Source organism: Trichoplax adhaerens, genomic scaffold, assembly GCF_000150275.1.
Source record: "Trichoplax adhaerens TRIADscaffold_5 genomic scaffold, whole genome shotgun sequence".
Classification (NCBI taxonomy): Eukaryota; Metazoa; Placozoa; class Uniplacotomia; order Trichoplacea; family Trichoplacidae; genus Trichoplax; species Trichoplax adhaerens.
In genome coordinates, this window is record NW_002060947.1 from 5,686,936 (window position 1) to 5,707,794 (window position 20,859).

General features: G+C 35.2%; 3 protein-coding genes across 3 annotated transcripts; 2 read left to right on the top strand and 1 right to left on the bottom strand.

The window, feature by feature from the left end:
- Positions 1-2,729: 2,729 nt before the first annotated feature.
- TRIADDRAFT_56673 (uncharacterized protein) lies at positions 2,730-8,722 on the top strand (the record flags this gene model as incomplete). The annotated part of the gene is made up of 23 exons (XM_002112508.1): positions 2,730-3,000; positions 3,605-3,702; positions 4,143-4,235; positions 4,471-4,531; positions 4,715-4,795; positions 4,953-5,001; positions 5,078-5,152; positions 5,305-5,366; positions 5,455-5,485; positions 5,576-5,665; positions 5,749-5,830; positions 5,916-6,202; positions 6,321-6,402; positions 6,540-6,599; positions 6,764-6,853; positions 6,932-7,074; positions 7,163-7,220; positions 7,300-7,371; positions 7,485-7,938; positions 8,021-8,124; positions 8,224-8,254; positions 8,331-8,410; positions 8,585-8,722. The coding sequence occupies 23 exons, from the start codon at positions 2,730-2,732 to the stop codon at positions 8,720-8,722; spliced, it is 2,592 nt and encodes an 863-aa protein (XP_002112544.1).
- Positions 8,723-10,920: 2,198 nt separating this feature from the next.
- Positions 10,921-14,285, top strand: TRIADDRAFT_36034 (expressed hypothetical protein). The gene is made up of 5 exons (XM_002112509.1): positions 10,921-11,580; positions 12,682-12,812; positions 13,535-13,576; positions 13,673-13,807; positions 14,012-14,285. Exons 1-5 carry the CDS (start codon positions 11,058-11,060, stop codon positions 14,180-14,182), a joined length of 1,002 nt encoding a protein of 333 aa, XP_002112545.1. The 5' UTR covers positions 10,921-11,057; the 3' UTR covers positions 14,183-14,285.
- Positions 14,286-15,254: 969 nt separating this feature from the next.
- Positions 15,255-19,077, bottom strand: TRIADDRAFT_56675 (uncharacterized protein; the record flags this gene model as incomplete). The annotated part of the gene is made up of 9 exons (XM_002112953.1): positions 15,255-15,385; positions 16,354-16,488; positions 16,575-16,783; positions 17,211-17,368; positions 17,507-17,671; positions 17,824-17,924; positions 18,054-18,144; positions 18,380-18,485; positions 18,914-19,077. 9 exons carry the CDS (start codon positions 19,075-19,077, stop codon positions 15,255-15,257), a joined length of 1,260 nt encoding a protein of 419 aa, XP_002112989.1.
- Positions 19,078-20,859: the final 1,782 nt, after the last annotated feature.

Consider the following 20,859-nt stretch of genomic DNA (forward strand, 5'->3'; position numbering starts at 1 on the left):
CGCATAAATTAAACGGTTTTCCCGCCAAAAATTTGTATTGCCGGTGATGAGCACGAAGATGTTCATACAGCACCTGTCGCCAGGTGATATATAAAATGCGAGTGCAGAGTTTTGCATCCCTGTCTATTTATTCCCATTCTGATGCTTACTGAACAATATTAGGTGTGAGAAAATTGTTATCCTGTGGGTTAAGCTTTGGACTTCAATATCAAATCACGCAACTTCAAAGCTTAGAACAGCAGATAGGAAGATTTGTACGTCCTTTTCTAATCAAGAATTAGAGTCTTGCAAATTTGAAACAAGCTGTGGATTATTGCTGCTCGTCATGCAAACAAATGTTGAGCTACGCGTGCTGGCTTGAAGGTATGAACTTTCTAGCATACTATATAGAATACCTGCAATGGACGTTTATAGTGTAGCACGGTGATACACGATGAGAAGTGGTTGGCTAGATCATGATAGGATATAGTAAAATGATAAAGTTAAATCTAATTTATGGTTGTAATTGAACAAATTGATCGTAATGAAGACAGCATATTATTTTGTTAACTGTCTTGTAAGTTCAAGTAATCGAAGTCGTTCATAAAAGTAGAGGGTTTACTGTTTCATCAGTTACACTTTAGTATACAAGGGAAAATTAATCACGCAATACATTTATGATTTTACACTTTGTTGTTGTACAATACCATCCAGCACAAAATAAGAATCGTTGTCATCAATTTATGGGCAAAGATTAAGTTCAAACTTCTTCCCCGAGATAGCTTAGCATGCCAAAAAAGATTTCCGGTGCTGCATTATTGTACAGAAATAAGCCTGCGTTTTACAATTTCACTCTGTTACCTTGTTTCACGTGTTCATTCACGATTGCATAAGATCGATTAAAATAACACTGGGTCAAGTTTTTGCTCTTGTTTCAATCTTACGATGAAAATCAAACTCATCTTGTACGTGTAAATGAATATTGTTGTACTGTAGTGAACTGACTGAACTCTGCTTTGAGAATCTGTTTGAACTATCAGACATTCTCACGTAATCGTTCTTATTGAAGTTTCTGTAAATTTCATGCCGTTCAGTCTTACTGCGTTATTACGAAAGATATACGTGTAGACTTTCTTTAAAATTGTTTGTGGTTAATGTTATTATTAATAATGCTTCAAGGCTGTAATGACGGTAGATGATATTCACCATCAATATATCAAGATAGTACTAAATGGGTATTTGCATGGTAGTTTGAAAAGATACAAATGCATGCAGATACTGGTTCAATGTCAAAGTACAGTACTAGCGAGAGGAAATTTTTGTCGCCAGTACCATTTACCGTATGTATGCGTGTTTCTTCTCGCTCTAATTTCATTGATTTGATTGCAATTTGTGCATTTTTGCTGCCTTGCAACTCCCAAAATAACTATCCATCCTTTGCAATAGCGTAATCTACCATGCAATTGCAGTATCGATATTATGATTCAATGTCAAAGTAGAGTACTACCGTTTGGAAATTTTTGTCGCCAGTACCATTTACCGTATGTATGCGTATTTCTTCTGGCTCCAATTTCGTTGATTTGATTGCAATTTGTGCATTTTTGCTACGTTGCAACTCCCAAAATAACATTCCATCCTTTGCAATAGCGTAATCTACTATCCAAATGCAGTATCGATATTATGATTCAATGTCAAAGTAGAGTACTACCGAGAGGAAATTTTTGTCGCCAGTACCATTTACCGTATGTATGCGTATTTCTTCTGGCTCCAATTTCATTGATTTGATTGCCATTTGTGCATTTTTGCTGCCTTGCAACTCCCAAAATAACATTCTATCCTTTGCCATAGCATAATCTTCTATCAAATTACAGTATAGACTAAATTTTTCTAGTTTATGATCGAAGTTCGGTGCTCAATTTCAATTCATTTGGACATTGTTTACTATGGTGGGCCGAGTACCGTCCATTGATTGCTTGCTGTACTACAGGATGTCTTACAGCAATACAGACTTATACAGTAGCACTATAGCCTGTAGTATGAAAAACTTGCTCAGTAGACTTTCTGTATCAGCGTGCGTTAAGAACCATATTTAATACTGTACAGAAGGAAATGATGAAAGTCCATACAGTGCGCTGTAGTGCGTAGGCAGCTTTGGAACGTACCCCTACGCATTCGTATGGCTGCGTGCCTTTGAACCGAGCACTCTTTGCAAAACCATTTGCAATATTTTACAGTACAGTACAGGACACCACCTACTGCGTACAATGTACTGTACATTGTACGCAGTAGCACTATATAAACATTCCCGTCCTGCTCAGTCCATACAGGAACTGGACAACATCAATGTACATTTCGATGCTTTATTCAATTTTGTCAACAATTTGAACGGGTAATAATATCATCAACGATGCCAACCAATTTGTAGATGAAGAGCTTTCTCCACATAGAAGATACGACAGTGATTGATGATCATTGACTCCATTTAATCTAAGAATATACAGTGAGAGATGATGGCCTTGGATACGTAGTAGCATTAAAATTCTGGCAGTTAGCGAACCCTTATTGCTAAAGGATAGCGTCCAAAGAGGGTTCCTTTCATCCGCCTTTTCATTCACTATAGTAATTTAAATATCAGTTGGATTGAAATTATCAAGTTTACAATTCGTATTGTACTTGTATTACCCTACGGTGACGATAGATTGATTGTGGTTAGTCTTTATAGTTGACCCAAGATAAAAAGGATAGCAGCTATGGAGAATAGCAATGGTGAGCTCGAGGTTGAGAACGTCAACGATCAAAACTATCAATGTAAAGAAGAAAAAATGGCCATTGTGCATGAAACACGATCTCACAACATCAACAAGACCAATCAATTGGAGGATAAATGCCTGGATGGACCAAATTTTTCGCCCTCTATACCATTAATTTCTAGTAAAGATAACAGCAGGGACGATAACAATGTCAACGCTCGCAAATCTACCAAACGTTCAAGGAAAATAAACTCTGCCAATAGCGAACAAGGTAATTAATAAAAATTATTCCTTGCGTAAGGCGAAAAGAATTGCTTTGCAAGATATTTCTTGTTACAATGGTCAGATAGGTTACACAAGAATATTCATCGTATCGATACAATGATACCGTCGCTCAGTAATAGTTTTTTGACTACAAATAGCTACTTATTATGCTTTATACGTAGCTTACATACTTTGCCTGCTTTTAATACTCAACATATTATGTATCACCAACTCGCAATATCAGTCAGAATCATGAATGTCTGTCTGATATACTTTGTCTTAGAATTACAGAATACGAGGATATCTTAATCATGAATTGCTAATGATGGTTTAATTGCCAATGTCAATTTAATACATGACCATCTAAGCGGTTACTTCTCCGCTATTCATAGTATTGGAATGAATAATAACGTGTGGTAGACGTCATCTTCTTGTTGAGCATATCTGACATGAATCAAATGCATGATAACATGCTGTACATGATAATAGAAGATAAACGCAGTCCTGGTTATGCATCAATGATCGAAAACAATTTTAGCACTTCTTTTTTAAGCCTCGTGGGCTAATTTGACATTAACATCATCTGTTTATACAACAATTTCGTATTTTAGAAACAACGAATGGTGGTATTGAAGTGCGTCCCAAAAAAAGACAATGGGAATCATGGGGTGTTGATGACAAGCGAATATTTTTTGAAGCCTTAAACGAGGTGTGAAAATATAAAGTATTACAAGCTGTTATAGTGAACGCCAATGCAATAGCATGATATCGTATGACGGTAATGTAGTGAACTAGGAGGACTTATTATCGTAACGTATAAGAATAATAATAACTGTAGATAACGTTGTCTCTCAGATCTGAAACTGCAACACGATCACTTCCTGGAATAAAATAGTATAACTTCGTAATAATTTTCGTTAACAGAACAGCTAATAATTAAATATTGTTGATGTACAGGAAAAGTTACATTGTGCTTTACTTAGTATCTACAGGAAGGCTAGTTAATAAATATTAGATTAATTGGAAAATGAATTAGTGTACTATCTTCAGTTGTAAAGTAGTATGGTGAAATTGATCGTCTATGTACATGCATTGTGTAAGAAAGTATCCTAATCATGTTTTGAAAAGTATACCTTTATTACGTAATAGTATGGTAAAGACTTTGATAAAATACAAAGCTACATCGCTACCAAATATCGCAGGCGAGGTGACCCTTCGGACTGGATCAAAAATAAAGATCAGGTACACAATTCTATTGTATGCATCTAGGATTATAAAAATTTGGCCATGATTATCAGCGAACGTCTATCCTCAACTCCTTGCCGCTAAATGTAGTCTTTCCTAAATAGTTTAGGATCATTTCGGGTTACTGTTCTGTCATGGCTAATTTCGTTCCTAATTACATTACAAAGTAAATTTAATAATTATGGCTAGATGACAACACTAATAGCTAAAAATTGTCCTTTGTATGTTGAAGGTTCGTCATTTCTATTATCGAACTTGGAATAAAATATCGAAATATTTGGATAGAAATAAAGGTAAGGAAGAGTAACCTTGTCATGTCAAAATTACTGTTATTCTTTGAATGGAATCTAAAAAATAGCGCCCATAAATTTATTTATTTATTAAGAGTACTAATGTGATACTTTCACGGATGCGTAAATGTAATTACTATGCTGCCTGGACAAAATTAACGACTAAAGTTTTTGTTGCTGTTCTAGATATTTATATTAATGGCAAGAAAATTAATCAGGAATTATGTGGCCTTATATGTTACGGGGAATTGAGAAAAAAAATTAAAGGTAAAAAATATTAATGGTATTGTTTTTAACGTAAGGTTTATTTGGGTTAGTATTCTCTCGAATATTATTGTAATTTTTAATGCTTAGTTAAGAGCGATTTGTTATACTTCGAATAATTCTGTATATGGATTTATTGTACGTATTCTTTACTCATTAGGCACTGCAGAAAAAGAAGTCAGGAAATTAAATGAGTTAATCACAAAGGGGTAATTAGTGCATGATGATAGCTGATGGATATTCGATGATCATTGCCTTGCATTCAAATTGTCTATTTATTTTTAGTGATGATCATGATACTAACTGTCTGTGCATTTATTCTAGTTCAACTTGTGTTCGCTACCAAGGGCGCAATGTCAAGTTAGTCGAGATAGTGCTAAATTTTCTTTCTAATAGTAATATTTCAGTTACTATACTTTTATGAATTCAGAAATGAATCTCCTATGCATTGTGGACTAAGCTTATTATAAATTATCATAGCAATAAAATATAATCTGAACTTCCCAATGTAGGATCAAAGCTCCGTATAATCAAGCAATGAAGGTGTTAACAAAGGGGGACGGACATACTAATCGTATGTTGTTTGTTTATGCAAAATCACATTCTAAATGAATTATTGACTTGTACGATCTTGAAAATTATCCATTTTTTCAACCTATTAGATTCAGATAGCGCTATTAAATATCCCCACAAGTAGGTTCATGTCTTATGTATTTGTCTTATTCTAGATTTATGCTAAGTACGAAACTTATTATGACACAACTGGTTATACTTTATATCTAGAATGCCAAAAAAGTTAATTGTAGAACTGGAACCGGCATCAAATTTTTCTTGGACTGTAGTGCAAACAATTTCACAGAATCCTCGTCTTAGGTAATACACAATCAGCATAGTAATTATTATTATTCACTTGCAGACTTTATTTCAACTCATTTTCATTTTTCTCGTCTTTCTAGAGTTGTTTTACCTTCTAGAAAGTCAATGGCAAGTTTGATTGAATATCTGCAGCGAAAGTGGAAGCGTCATGAAGATTTTCATGTAAGCACTTACATTGTTAATTTGCACTAAGAAGAAAATGATTAATCTTGATAATCATTGCAAGATAAATTGACTTTTTGTGTAGGAAACATCCAGCACGTCACTAGATCTATCCATTCTAGCTGTAAGAAATTTAAATTCTGTGAATGCTGGCAATGATCAGTGTTCAGCTGTATCTCAGTGCAAAAGTAATGGAAACTACAAAATGGATGATCAAAAGAACGAATCATTAGATGGAGATCAACATTTAATGTTAGACACACCCAATGAGGATAATAATGAAGATAAACTATCTTCTGATATTGTCCAGGCCTCAAGTAAAGATGGTACGATGCAATCGAATAACAAACAATCAATTACTGAAAATACGAGGTAACAGTTGGTATTCAGTTAATCCATTTGTGCAGAAAGTAACTTATTTATAACCTGAAAATTATAATTACTGGCCTTAGATAGCTGACAATGCATAATTATTAACTTTGTAATACAGCTATCAGAGTGAAAAAGAATCAATGGCTCAGTGGAACTTAAGCAATTGCAACGGCATATCTATCGGAGACATTTACTTGCAGGTACCTGATTCTACTAGTATTTGGAATGCGATTGTATCGTAACTATTCTATATTACTTATTACTGTTGACATATACGCGTATGAATACCAATGCTCATATGCATTAATTGGACAATTTTTTTATTATCTTTCTACAGCTTGGTAGACCTGAAAAACTACAAATGAAATACGTATGGACAGAAAATAGAAAAGATTCTGTTAGTAGAGCATTAAAGAGAATATACAGTATATTTGCATAGCGTTAACATTGCATGCCTATTCATCCAAAAAGGACTTTTTCCTAATAAGAACTACAATTGTTAAGTTAAATAAGGGCTAAACTCATGTGCGGTATTGGCATTTCAATACTTTCTTATCGCAGGATGGTACTAGTTCAGGCAGTAATGGTTTTAGCTTAGCTTTGAAAAGACTTGCTGAATTAGCTGATGCAGAATTTGCTTTCATTAAGCAGGTGATAGATAAACTATTAATACTAATTGAAGATGAAATGATTTCTTACAAAGTTGTATTCACTTTCTATACTTGATAGAATAATTCTAATTCTAATAATCGAGGCGTTAATGGTTCTACATCGAATATGGTGAAGGAGCTTGAAAATTGTAAGAACACCACCAGACCAACTTCTAATCCTGTTTGTAACCCCAATAAAAGAGTGCACATTGTAGCGGAAAGGTTAAACCGTTTAATATCAATCTCTATTTAATATGTAATTGTAGAAGTGATATTTATAGTGGATAATTTGATGTCATCTTAACTATAGTCAAGAAAAGCGTCCACTCACATCGCCTACAACTGCCATTGTTACTCAAGCAAATACGGTAAGAATTTGGTACAGCATTAGTTATCACAGAAGGGCTATTAATTATTTTTTTATAAATAAAATATAACATATAATAGGTAACAACGATAGCATTACCCAAAGGCCGAAAATATAAGAACGTTACGAAAGGACGTCCCATAGTTCCACATGTAAAAGATACATTCTGAGCATATATATATATTTATGTATACATAATTCTTAACGTAAAAGAAAAAAGCCTATGATTTTTGTAAAATTGTTAAAGGGGATTTTTATTCTTTAGAGGAGAATTATCTTACCTCGTATCTCTAACCCACCTCCTGGTGCTGTTGCAGTTTCTGTATTTCCGGACATGTCACTTTCTAATTTACATCACACAGTCGAGAATGGCCAAAAAGATACTGAGCCGCTTCAGTTGCAAACTATCTCCATACCCGCAAATTTGAGCGTCTCATCAGGAAGTGTGATACCAACTCCAACTGCTAGTAAAAATGATGAACTATCATCTAATCAAATTGCAACTTTTAATAGTCCTTCAAGTGTTACACCCCCTTCTGTACATGGTGATCCTGTTTTTGAGGATAGTACATGTAATAATATGGAAGTAGTCGTTAAATCATCCGAAAATGGCCAAACTAATAGTATTCTAGATATGGCTGTAGACAAAGCATTTTCCAAAGCTCTTAAGTCTTCGTTAGATTCTCGAATAAATGCCGATATCAGTGACAGGCTATCAGGTTCGTTTTGAGAATAGCTTTTATATTTCATTCTTGGAGTAATTTTTATGGAAAAGAATTACTAATATAAGCCTTGTATTAGGGGAAGAAGAATGCATAGAGGAATCAACTGTTGATACTTGCGGAGAAACGGAAGATCTAAACACTGATTCGACTACAGCTGTAGGAGATTGGATTAGTAGTGAGGTATTCATTATTTAGTTTGTGTCATTTCTAAATAAAGTAATGACTCTATTGACCAAAATCAACATCTTTGATTTAACATGCGATTTTATATACGTGTAGGCATTTGATATCTCTCTTGGTGATCTAATAGGTTTGTTGCATTTTCTGACATCACCTTATCTTAACCGTAATATGTTTTAGAATGGCGTTTTCCCTTGCATTTATAGGAACAGAAGGCAATGATGGAAGCGAATGTAGTGAATCGAAAATAGTAGACAGTCATCAATCTATAAATCAGATAAAAGATGTAAGTGGAGATTCTGAGTATTTGTGAAGCAAGTAAGACACTAAAATTGGTTTACCTAATACGACAAATTAATTTTTGGTTAACTATTACATTAGTTGGTTGCGTTTTTATAAATTAGATTGGATGACTATCTATGATACCTAGTAAAGTTAATTTTTGATTTGATTTTTTAAGACCCATTCCGCAATGGAATCTATTCTTAATGAAGATAGCGTTGATTACGTTAAAAAATTTGCGACTATGGCATCCCAAATGTTTGGTCGAAAAGAAGAAATTAATAGCACTGCTTTGAATTTTAAATCTGTGATATAGTAGCGTATGAAATATATTTACAACTTCGGGAACGATTAGGCTACTTTGCCAAATATTCGCCGTTTTGATTTTTATTGAATATGTCAGTCATATACAATAACTGTAATTTAGAGTGAAACAGAAATGATTCCTTGACGAGTTTGTCGTTAAGATTGTTTATGATTCCGTTATCACACAATGCCACTATAAATTTAATGTATACAAATTTTATCCCAGACAATGCTTGTCTATCAGCTGATACTTTCGTCGAATAGTAATATTTTCCAATGTGAAGTGTGAATAAACGTGATGCAATAATAGCCGTAACGTTCATATCCGGTAACTGATATTATTATGAACGAATATAAGAAGATAAGAATTTAAAATATTTTGGATTTGGCATTCGTTTCGCTGTCATTTTGTCTAAGTTGTGCATGTTGTATTGCATAGCTTGCAGTTTTGCGTCGTTTCGGATAGGATTATCTATGAGAGTGTATATATACTTGTATACTATATCGATGTTGTTGTTGATATTCGTATATTGATTAATTACGACTTTTGGAATTGGCGTTTGAGACTCGATCATATGTGTATGATAGTGTTAGGACGTAGAAAGCTAGACTTTGTTAAATACTGTACAGAGAAGTAAATTGAGCTAAACTTTGTTAAAATTTAAGAAATATATGCCACTGTATTATTCCTAAAAGTATAAGATACTAATGAATGGAAAATAACTGAACGATGTTACAAATTGTAAAATTATGTGAATCAGTCTAATAATGAATATAAGTGACCGTTATGCAATGGAAAAGTAGGTAATGTTCTGGTGTGGTTTACATCCTTACTATCGATCAATAGGCGTCTAATTTTAATAAAGGAATTGATGTAAAGTGCCACTTTTTAAGATTGGATTGTTATCATATGATTCATTTATTTATTTATTAACGTACGCGTATATTGGACTGCATTGAAATGTTATGTTAGGCTGTTTTTACTGTAATATGCGTGATCATTTATATGCATTAGTTCCATTTCATTTGACTGTCCCATTGATGTACAACGACGTGGTACAGTTACACCTGTCGAAGGTTTGTAGTCAACGAGTTGGAATTGGATGATAAAAGAATTGCGATATAGTATCATGCTTTCGTTAAACTACGGCTATCGCTTATTACTTGGCTAAAAGTTACAAATGAAAATCCCTGTCGGCTAGCTGCCTGTACTGTCTGGTAGACACTCGATGGCATGCACTTCAAAAAGGAGGATTGGATAGAGCACTATAGTATCGTATAGTACAGCGCCGGGCTACGTTGCTCTAATCCATAATAAGACCAATAATATGACCTTTAAACTTTTTGCAAAGGTGGATATTTGACCTTTAGTATGTCGTATTATCAAGCTGCTAGTAAACGAATGTGAAAGAGCAGTCGATCATAAAGACAGCCAGCCTGCCAAGGCAGTTTAACACCTCAATGCAGACCAATACAGTATAGACGTCTGTACCGCGATGACAGCACCCAGGTTGCTTAGGTATACTGTTACTTTTGAATACGCCATTTTCTACCGTAGCCACTGGTCCTCGATGTCTATCACCATGGTGATGAGTGCCAGTAGCCCGGAACCAGTACGGTACCAGTACCAATCGTGCCCACTATGGAACACCACCCGTGACTGGGCCGTCAGTACCGTACGTCATACTACAGTACAGCCCGTGGGTCGTGGCTAGTCCGTGGCCTGCAGAAAGAAAAGTGATGCAAGACCAGTTGGACCACAAAGGTATCAAAAAAGGGAGGCAAAAAACTTGCAGTTGAGACTGGATCTGAGAACAATCATCGTGCCATCTACTGTAGTCCTCAAACACTGTACGGTGCCTAGTACAGCAAGAGCTGTGTTTTTTCCGCCACTGCGCCTGTTCCGTACCCGGCGTAGCGTACAGTACTGTATACTGTAGATACTGAGTGTAAAGTACTGTGCTCTACAGTACCGCCCTACTATACTGTATGCTGTATCGTACACCCTGTCGTGCACAGTGTATACCCTCTATCCTCGACCACATCACCTAGTGACCACTGACTGTGACCCTACAAAGGGAGACCCCATATTGCAAAGGCAGTACCGTACCGTACCGGATAGAATGGGCAGTGCGTCACGTTGAATTGAATTGATCCCCCCTCTAGGCCTGTAACTCCTTTATCTCCATGTGGCAACCGCTGTTTCATCCCTTTCTCCTCTTAGCGTGGAATACACAGGAGCAAGAATCTTTCCTAGTTAGGTGAAAGTTTTCCTTGCGTTTTTTGAATCTCTTCTTCATTGACTAGTTTCCAAGTGGAATTATCAGTCGATAGACCAAGACATTATGGGTAAATCAAAGAAGGATGATCGTATGACCTTTGGCCAGAATTTCGTTTCTGGTGGCTTAGCTGGTGTTACATCTCGTACGATTACATCGCCATTGGACGTAGTTAAAATTTTGGCTCAAGTCGGTACTAAGGAAACCAAAGCAGGTTTCTTGAAAACCTTCTCCAATGTCTACACCAACGAAGGTGTCCGTGCTTTCTGGAAGGGAAATGGTATCGCATGTATCCGTCTTTTCCCTTACAGTGCTGTCCAATTTGCTGCTTTTAACAAATTGAAGGTAATGATGGCCGATAAAGAGACTGGCAGACTGTCCGCTTTGAACGCTATGGCAGCTGGTTCAATGGGTGGTATTTCTGCTACTGTCATGACTTATCCAACCGATATGGTCAAGACCCGTTTAACTGCCCAGCACGCTAGCAAAGACAAGGCCCATTACAAGGGTATTTTCGATGCTTTCCGTGTCATTTTCAGAGATGAAGGCTTTCTCGCTTTCTATAAAGGAATGTCTACCTCAATCATTGGTAAGTTAGTCTTTGATAGCGGTTTTTCTACAAAATTAGCGGCGGCTGTTCACTCAACCGTCATACAGGATGCGATCAATGCCAAGAATGACATGACTTGCTGTCCCAATTGACTCCTAGTCTACCCGCCCGCCGTTTAATAGATAAATTCATGGAGTTGGGTATCCAATTACGATTCAACTCAACTTCGTCAAAGATATCATCATATCTTCTATCTTTCACTCTTCATCGCCGCAAGGCCGACTGTAGAAAATATGCCCATGTTGTTCATTCACTTGTTACGATAGTAGTCTTCCATGTGGTAGCAAAGGGTCCATTTATATGGACTTGTACAGTTGTAAAATTTGCCGTTATTCATGGCTTACTCCACAATGGACTTTTTTTTTGTTTTATAGCCGGACGGGCGTTGTTTCTATGCCTTGTATTATTTGCATGTGGCCCTTTCTGAATTAGTTGCTAGGAAAATAAGAATTTTCGGACCCTATAAAATTGTACATCCATCAGCAGATAGACATCCATGAACTATGTTACAGCTGTTATCCTTTCAACAACTGTCAATGGCTAGTGTCATGACTTGCTGTTACCTTGAGTGCAATACTCAAACGAATTGCAAGCGCTAAATGTTAGACTTTATCTTTAAGGCGTCGTTTAAAAAATTATTCCAAAACTTCGTGTAGAGACTGTTACTGACGCAGTTTCAAACTGATAAGCGAGTATACTGTAGGATTCTAAATATTCTTTGATAAAGTGACTTTTTTCAACTTGTATTTCGACTCCATTGAAAGAGTATCTCTATATTCGACTATGTCCACTAGAAGACCGACTAGAATATCAAACAGTTATTGTAATAGTAATAGTTAACTACTGCACATAAAATTGCTTAATTATCGTTAATGTAATCATACAGATTTAGTAAGTCAATTTTATGGGTCCAAATTGAATCATAATTATTGATCCAAAATAATGGTTTTATTTTAATGACTGTTTGTGGAATGTACATATATGCCGCCAGTTGAATATGTACATTTTGTTACATTCAAAGTCTTGATGATGAAATGGATATGGTTTTAAATTAATGACCAATTATACTTGTGATTGCAGGTGTAATTCCTTTCGCTGGAGGTACTTTTATGGCATACGAAGTTTTAGATAAAGCATGGAACAAGCCGAAGTCTGAAATGACTCCTATGGAGAACTTTATCAATGGATGTTTGGCAGCTGCTTTCGCACAGGTAGGACGAATTTTAAGCAGCGTTGGTAAAGTTAGGCGTTGTTGACTTCAGTAATAAATATTATAACTTGTGATTACATAACTTTGGAACTTGATGTATAGACGTGTCAAGATATACGGTAGTTTGCTCTGTTGCGTTAGAGCTTGAGATGTACAAGCATCTGCCATTAGCTCTAATTCTGTAAGAACCGCATACTGCTATTATGAAGTATCTATTTGAATACGACATGTGGAATTACTGCTGTGTATGTAATGCAACAGTCGTTAACATATGCCCTTTCATTCATCAATTTTTTTTCATACTAGTAGAATCATCATCAATCGAGATTAAGTCTTTTAGTTAACTTTATTTCGTTTAATAGGCTATAACCTCATAGTTGTGCAAACTATTATTAGTATCAAGCTATTAAATTACTCTTTAATTAATGATCGATTTGTCGTCTTTATACAATACTACGCATTGTCATAATAGTATTTATTGATTTTTTCCCGTGATCGAGTGCTCGCAGTATGCCGTACACTGCGTATGTTCTTACAGGTGACATGTGACACCTATGATTTATCGACAGCTGGTACTGCAATTTGTATCTTACATAACGGGAAAACCAGTTATCCATGTTATCAAATTCTATTAATAATTATGTAACTCAAAGTTAGAATTGATAAATCCATTGATCGTGGCCTTTTTAATCATGTACGACATACCTTTGTATTTTTTTATAGACATTCTCTTTCCCATTTGATACCATTCGTAAGAAGCTTCAGGTGATTATTGACTTGCATCTGTTCTTTACTGTATTATTATTATTATTTTAACGTTATGTTAATGGAAAATCAATCTAAAAATATCTCGCATTGTAGGCTCAAAGTAAAGCTCTTGCTGGTGGCGGCGGCGTAGATGTCGAATTTACTGGCATGTCTGACGCTTTTATCCAAACTGTCAGAAAGAACGGTCTTTTAGGATTATGGAGTGGTACTACTGCTAACTTGGCTAAGGTAATTTTTGATTCTTTTCAGGAATGATGTAAAATGTTTGAATTAGTAAATCAAATTAAAAATCTTTCAACTACATAAATCGTTATTTGTCTTGTGTGTTAATTATCCATCTTCTACGGATGCGTCAATTGTTATGTAAACATATTCTTGATATTGTTCGATTTTTGCATTAATAAGACCACGTAATTTTTATTTGCTCATTAGGTCGCTCCGTATGCCGGTTTAATGTTCATGTCTTTTGAGGCTAGTAAGCGTATCTGCCTGTACTTAAACGGTTATACTACATCTCCTTGGAAAGACACCCCAGTTCCTGGTGTTGATCAGGGCATGAAGCCCCATGAATTGAAAGAGTTTTTAGCAAAGCAAAATAAGTAATTTGTTACTAATTGCGAAAAGTGTATGCTTTTAAGATATTGTCAATGTTCTTTATCTTGGCATTCGTGTTACCATATTTGTATTAAAGCTAAGATGGTTTAATTAAATTGGCATTATCTGTCTATTAATTGGGCGTATAAGAAGGGCATGATGCGAGATAGTAATTAGCAGTGCATACAAGTTATTTTATTGTAAGTTGGCAATGGTATCCTTTGACTTTGCTTTGCCATTCTTATTAACTAAAACGGTTATGTTAAACTCGGATGAAATCCGTCTACCCGTCTATCTTGAAATTAATGAATTGAGCTAATTAAAATTACAGTACCTCAGAATTCAGACTTGTGTAATGTTACTCAGTAGTTGTACAGTAAATTGTAGTAATACAGTATGTTAATTCTATGATAATTAATTAAGACGTGAAAATTTACGAATTGAACATCTTGCAGAAATCTTGAGTGCTGCATTGCAATGTGAATAGTAAACCAGTGGTGCACAGTATAGCTCGAATAAGATTTAACTTACTGTACTCATATTAAACGTTTATAGCGTTTAGTGCAGTTAAAACCGGTAACAAACGGGTAATTTGAGCTATAAGCTACACCCCCGTACTTGAAGCATACATTGAATCGTAGACCACTAGAAGAAAACTAGGTATTCTTCTAGTAATGCATAATTGAAGGCAACAAATTTGCAAGGTACAGATCGTGCAATGGATCTCACATTCTCTTAAAATAGGGGGGATAACCTTGTCAGCTGTGGATTACAATTACTGCTTTACTAATGGTTAAGAATATGAACATAGTGCACAGAATTTTAATAGCAATTTTAGATGGTGTGCACGTGTACGAAATGTTGTCTGATAGCAAGTAAATTATATACCAGATGACCATACAGTATTTGCCTTAATGAATAGATTTATGGCAGATTGATAACAGTATCGAAATATTCTTGCTATTTTATTGAATGTGTTACACGTAACTTACGACCTTAAAAGTTATTTACTGCTACTAATACTGATATAAATTGATACAGCTGCTATGTTTGCAATCTCTACAGTATGGACTACAGTATACTATAAGCTGTTGATATAATCCAAGCCAGAAGGCGAGATACTGTATAAGGTGTTTGAGACAAGGTAAACTCGTGAATTTAAAGTGACATGTCTCAGAATTAGCGGCTTGTTGTCATTAGTAACCAGTAGTTCTGTACCAAAATTATAATTTTTGGATTAATAGCAGATAATGAATTACCTTCTGCGATTGAGAAAAGGCCCTTTTAGATCCTACCTCGTTGCCTACTCTATTATTGTACTAGTTTAAAGTATTATTTTTTAGATTTGTATAGCATTGATCGAGGACTAGTAATGACAGGATAAGAAACTAAACACTACAAAACCTAGGCCAAGACCTACAAAGCATGCCAATTACAAGCGGTTAAATAATATTAATCTTTGGCCGTGTGGATTTTATATCTGAATAAATAAAAATTGGGAGGAGAGAATTAAGGAAATACGTTTAATATTTTTGTAGAACTTTGAAATTTGTATTGAGATGAAAAGAAGAGGAAAGACGATCGTTATATAGAATCAATTTAGTATCTACACTATAAGTCTTAACAGTTCCATATCCCTTGGCTGTCATTATAATAATCGTAACATTTACTTTAACAGCTAAGGCGCATCAATCGCAAAGGTAGCGTGATTTAATAAGCAAAAACATAGCTATATATATAGCCCTGTATAGTCAATATTAACATTTGGTACAGTACATATTTGTTGTATTTTTTCAGGAATTGAAAAAATTTGATTATTTTACGTGCTAAAAGGATGAAATTAAGGTAATAGTCCAATGATTAGCCACGGAAGAATGATTATAATCTATCACTCTCTATAAATGTATCAAGCAGAAACTAACTAATCGCTAAATGATAAAAGGACATGATAACGTTAGTGAATTTATGCTGACCAATAGCTTCATTAGTATGCTATCCAAAGTTTCGTATACTGATTCCATAAATATTATAGCCAAAATAGCATTAATTGCTATACTGGCTATCAATAGCTTTACTATTCTTTTGAAGGAGTACTTGGATGTATCTGTAATACATAATTGCATGCAGTTACTTCAAACATGGTACAACTTTATACTAGCAAAATATAAGTATTTACTCACTTGGAACTAAGGTCGAAATTGCAGCAATTTCTTTGTTATTCGGACAGTTACTTGTACAACTCCTGGTGTGGTTATCCATATTTTGACCAGATTCATATGTTACATTGTTTGCCAAGTTGGTATTAGAATAAAATACTGCAATATTTTAAACGAGAATATTCTAAATTATGTGAAAACTGACAGATTGATTAATTATCGCAAATTAAATGAATCATAATTACCATTACGGTATTCAGGCATACGACTTTGACGAGCACCAATATTTAAAGATTCTAAAGAATCAAACAGATTATCAACATTGCTTGGTAGTCCATTGTTGAGCATCGAAGATTGTTCTAACTGTGGCATCCAACTCTCGCTTAAACTTGAATCAGACGTGTCGTTAGTATCCGATTTGGAGTTAAGGCGCCGGAATTTATGCTTTCGCAACCTGGAAATTAAATGGTAAATACTAGATGGATTAAAATAGATTATCCAACGATAATTACCATCTGAATAATTTAAAATTAAAATTTATTTAGTATGGTTATAATTACCGATTTTTCGATTTTTCCATCCTTTTGCATAATACAAGCACAAATATTACCGAATTTAGAATAACGATTACAATACAGCAGATTATCTTAATTAAATATGATACAGTCATGTTGTCAGTCATGTTATCCAGTCTGAGCCAGCTATCCTTTGCATACGCTACAATCCATAAGACTAGCGGAATTATTAATACAGCTCTCTTTAACACAATTTGATAAAGTGCGATACCAAAATTAATCATAAAATTAAGCGTAAAGCCAATGATATATATATAGGAATCTTCCAAATGGGATGTTACTATACGAGTATCCATTGACCATGACCTATTTTGCGTATAATTACAGACTATTCCCGCTTCAAATTTACAGTTAGCTATTATTGTTGACATAGTTTTCGCTAGTAGGAGGCATGAACAAAATAGTACCATAAATTGAATAACAATCATCACTTTCGGCGGTCTTCTGTTGGTTGGTGCATACTTCTATAATAGTTGTCATTAATGCAAAGACATAAATTTGTTTAATAAAATTACTATTACTTGTATTATGTAGCTTACTAAATTCTTGTGTAGATTTAAAACATAAATTATTATTATATCAATATTACTGATAGCATGCACCTTCATCATGCTCTTTTTTAATGATTCTTTCAAAATTTCGGACTTTATGAAACGATTTTGTAGTGTTAGATGTCGTTTGACGATACATTGACAACTTTTACATAAGGGATATTGTTTTTCTAGTGCGGCTTTGAATGCTTCAAATGGTTGATTATTATCATATTTCTTGAAATGAGATTTTACATGATCATTCAGCAATATATTTAAAGAATAGAATTGGAAATAAGCCATCAATAAATTTGTGTTTCCCTCGTGCTGAGAAAAAGCGGATAAAAATGAATGACTATTGCTATTACCATACGTATGTTCCTGCATACCTCGGGAAATTTGGCAATCTGATTTATTATAATCTCTTGCTTCCTGTAGCATTCTATACAAAGTGTTGCTCGCATCGTTAAAGGTGTAGCTGGTTGTTTTACTATCAAGGTAGATAAAATAACTTAATAATATATGTAGCTCAAAATGCGATAGGAAAATATTAGCAAGGAAAGTATCGTGTAACACAAGCAAGATGGTGATATTTTTTTATGATGATTTCAAGATGTACCGTTTGAGCTGTTTCTGTTCATAACTATTGTGTCTGCATATTCGTGATTTCCATTCACCATTTCGTTTATTTCTTTGTTATAACCACCATCCTAGAAAAAGGTTTTATACAATTCAATGACCGTAGACATACAAGTAGATAAGTTAAGTAAGTGAATATTATAAACTAAATATGCCGAGAAAGCTACAGCGTGTCAAATTGTTGATTATTTAATATCGATGAAAAGATCTATTTAAAGGATTTACATTATAAAACTGGAAAATTCACTCTAGATATAAATATGATAACCAATATGACCATCTATAAGCGGATAAAATGTAACTTACTGCATTAAAGCCATTATATTGAGAGCAAAATTGGCAATACCAACTGTTTCGTTGTGATGTAGCAACCCAATTATTGCGATTGCAAAACCAGCAATTGCGTCTCCTCCTATTCCCATCAGAGAGAAGTAATGTTAAAAGGTCATATCATAAGCCTCTAGGAGGTGCTACCGACCCGAAAGTGCATCTGATAAAAGCAAGCACCAATAGGATAGCTTAATAAGTCAAGGCTATAGTGCTTCGAAGTACTATGGTGGACATGATGATCAATGTACAGTATTATCGATCTCTAGTAGGTTTGACTAGTGCTAGGTGCAGTAGTTGGTTTGAAATGCAAAGCGTCCTATACTGTACTGGAAATAGCAACTAGCCCGTCAAAATGGAAGGTTTACAATGGCATTGATTGGCATCAACTTGTAATAGCATCCTCTCTATTTTAAGTACGTAGAACTCCATCCGAAACAGCCATTGCAATGTAATGAATACTAGTTTAAGAGTAATTTAAATGTACAGTATGGATAGGTTGATCGTACTTACCATGGAAAGATCCAAAATAATGCAAAGAATATTGCCGGTACACACAGGTAGAATCGAGTCCAGTCCTCATATTGATTGACCATCCAATTTTGGCGCATGAAATGCCAGAATTGATGTAGTAAATCGAGAAGATTGATCGCACTACTAGGAACGTAGTCGTTCATACTGTTTATGATCGGAAAGTAAATCATTCCAGTCTAATCGATAGCACAGCACAGGCTCAATCTTTAAACACTAATAAGAATAATTAAGCAATCCTAATTAGAAAAGAGTGCCAGTAAACCTGCAGCCACTATCCAATCAGCATCCTTAGAGTCATGGTCATTGAACAAGGTAATGGAATGATCGAGTGAGAGATTAATAACCAATTCCCTGAAAGTATGATGGCAAAAGCCACCAAAATTGGCTTATCTTGATCAACTATGATTGCCCTTTTATCGCTAATGATGGATTTTGACTTAATATAACTTTAATTTTGGCAAGGCCAGCATGGGTTATCGCGTGACATGTTGATACGTCCTCTAATCCAATGACGGAATATCGTCAAGAATGCAATTTGCTGAGGGTGTCCACAACGTCCGTACGTCTGAGCTTCTGCCTTGAACGATTTGCACAGTCTTGTGTTTCAAGTAAGTGGTCAGTCAATATTATTTCTTGAGAGAAAGGAGGACCAGAGAGGGAAATGGATTACTAAATCGCAAGATGATGGTATTTCCTACCGAGATGAAAGCTTTCCTTGCCTTTTTGGTATTACAGAGCTGTGTTACCGTTGAAATTGAATATTGCTATGATTCAATTCAGATGGCCAAATACGATGGTAGTCGTGAGTTCGATACTCTTCAGTGTACACCATAGTACAGTACTGTAATCTAGAAGGTCTAGTGGTGTATGGGATGAGCTCGATTTACCCATCCAGTATGGTATGCAATGTAGACTATCTTTTAGGCAAAATGTATACTGTACTGTATTCTATGATGTGCCTGATCCATTAAACTGCTGTCATGGTTGAGAACAACTTGACACTGAGCTATCCTCATTCATTCATGATAGACAGAAAGTTATGGATAATCGCCAAAGGGATCAATTCCATTCTTAATTGATTGATAAATGAATAATTCATAAGCAATGGAAACGGATGCTTGCAACAACATAGCTCCGCTCTTCAATTGGCATGATTGGTATGACCGTAGAATGAATGGAAGTTTTAGTACATTGCTTGATGTGAGCCACCGTATCAAACCGTTTCAACTACAGTCGATTTAAAGTGTGGGCAAAGTAAAATGAACACTTTCAATCTAGTTTCAACGGCCTGACTTGAGTAGAACAATAATGTAGAAGATTTGATGAATGTAAAATGCGCAGTGAACAAGGCAGGCAGCCATCCACCATTCCTGTATGTAATATTATTGCCCACTTCCCCACTAATCATGTACAGTTGTACACTAATATACCGTCGATCATGATGATAATGCGTACGCAACTGGAACAATAACGTCATCCAACTAGAACCGTACTAGGTCACAATCTGTTATTTAATTATGTTCTACACTGTCTCTATCGATTTATAGAGATAGACATAGATAGATACATCAGAGCATATTGGGTTCTGAATCCTTTTCTCTTTGTAGCAGTCTCTCTCTCTCTTAGGCGTACTTGCAGTAATCCAGTTCTCTTTTCTGAAACATCTCTCTCTCTCTCGTCTCAGTCTCGAAGCACAGTACATACTGTAGCGAGATGTGTACATTGTACTGTAAGACGAATCTTGTAATACTGTACTAGTACTGTAATATTTGTATGAGTAAAAGGAAAAGGACTGACTGCAAATGCGTCGATCACCTAGGAAAGATGAAACTTGATGAGAGTCAAGTACAGCACTGTCAGAGTTCGGAGTGACGTAATGGAATGACCATAGTGCGACTGACCTGCGACCACCAGGACTACAGTAC

Bases quoted from the DNA above. Each gene is read 5' to 3' on its own strand.
- TRIADDRAFT_36034 (XM_002112509.1), top strand. From the start codon at position 11,058: ATGGGTAAATCAAAGAAGGATGATCGTATGACCTTTGGCCAGAATTTC. The intron at 12,813-13,534 runs GTAGGACGAATT...ATTTTTTTATAG, and splicing joins TGGCAGCTGCTTTCGCACAG to ACATTCTCTTTCCCATTTGA. The intron at 13,577-13,672 runs GTGATTATTGAC...CTCGCATTGTAG, and splicing joins CCATTCGTAAGAAGCTTCAG to GCTCAAAGTAAAGCTCTTGC.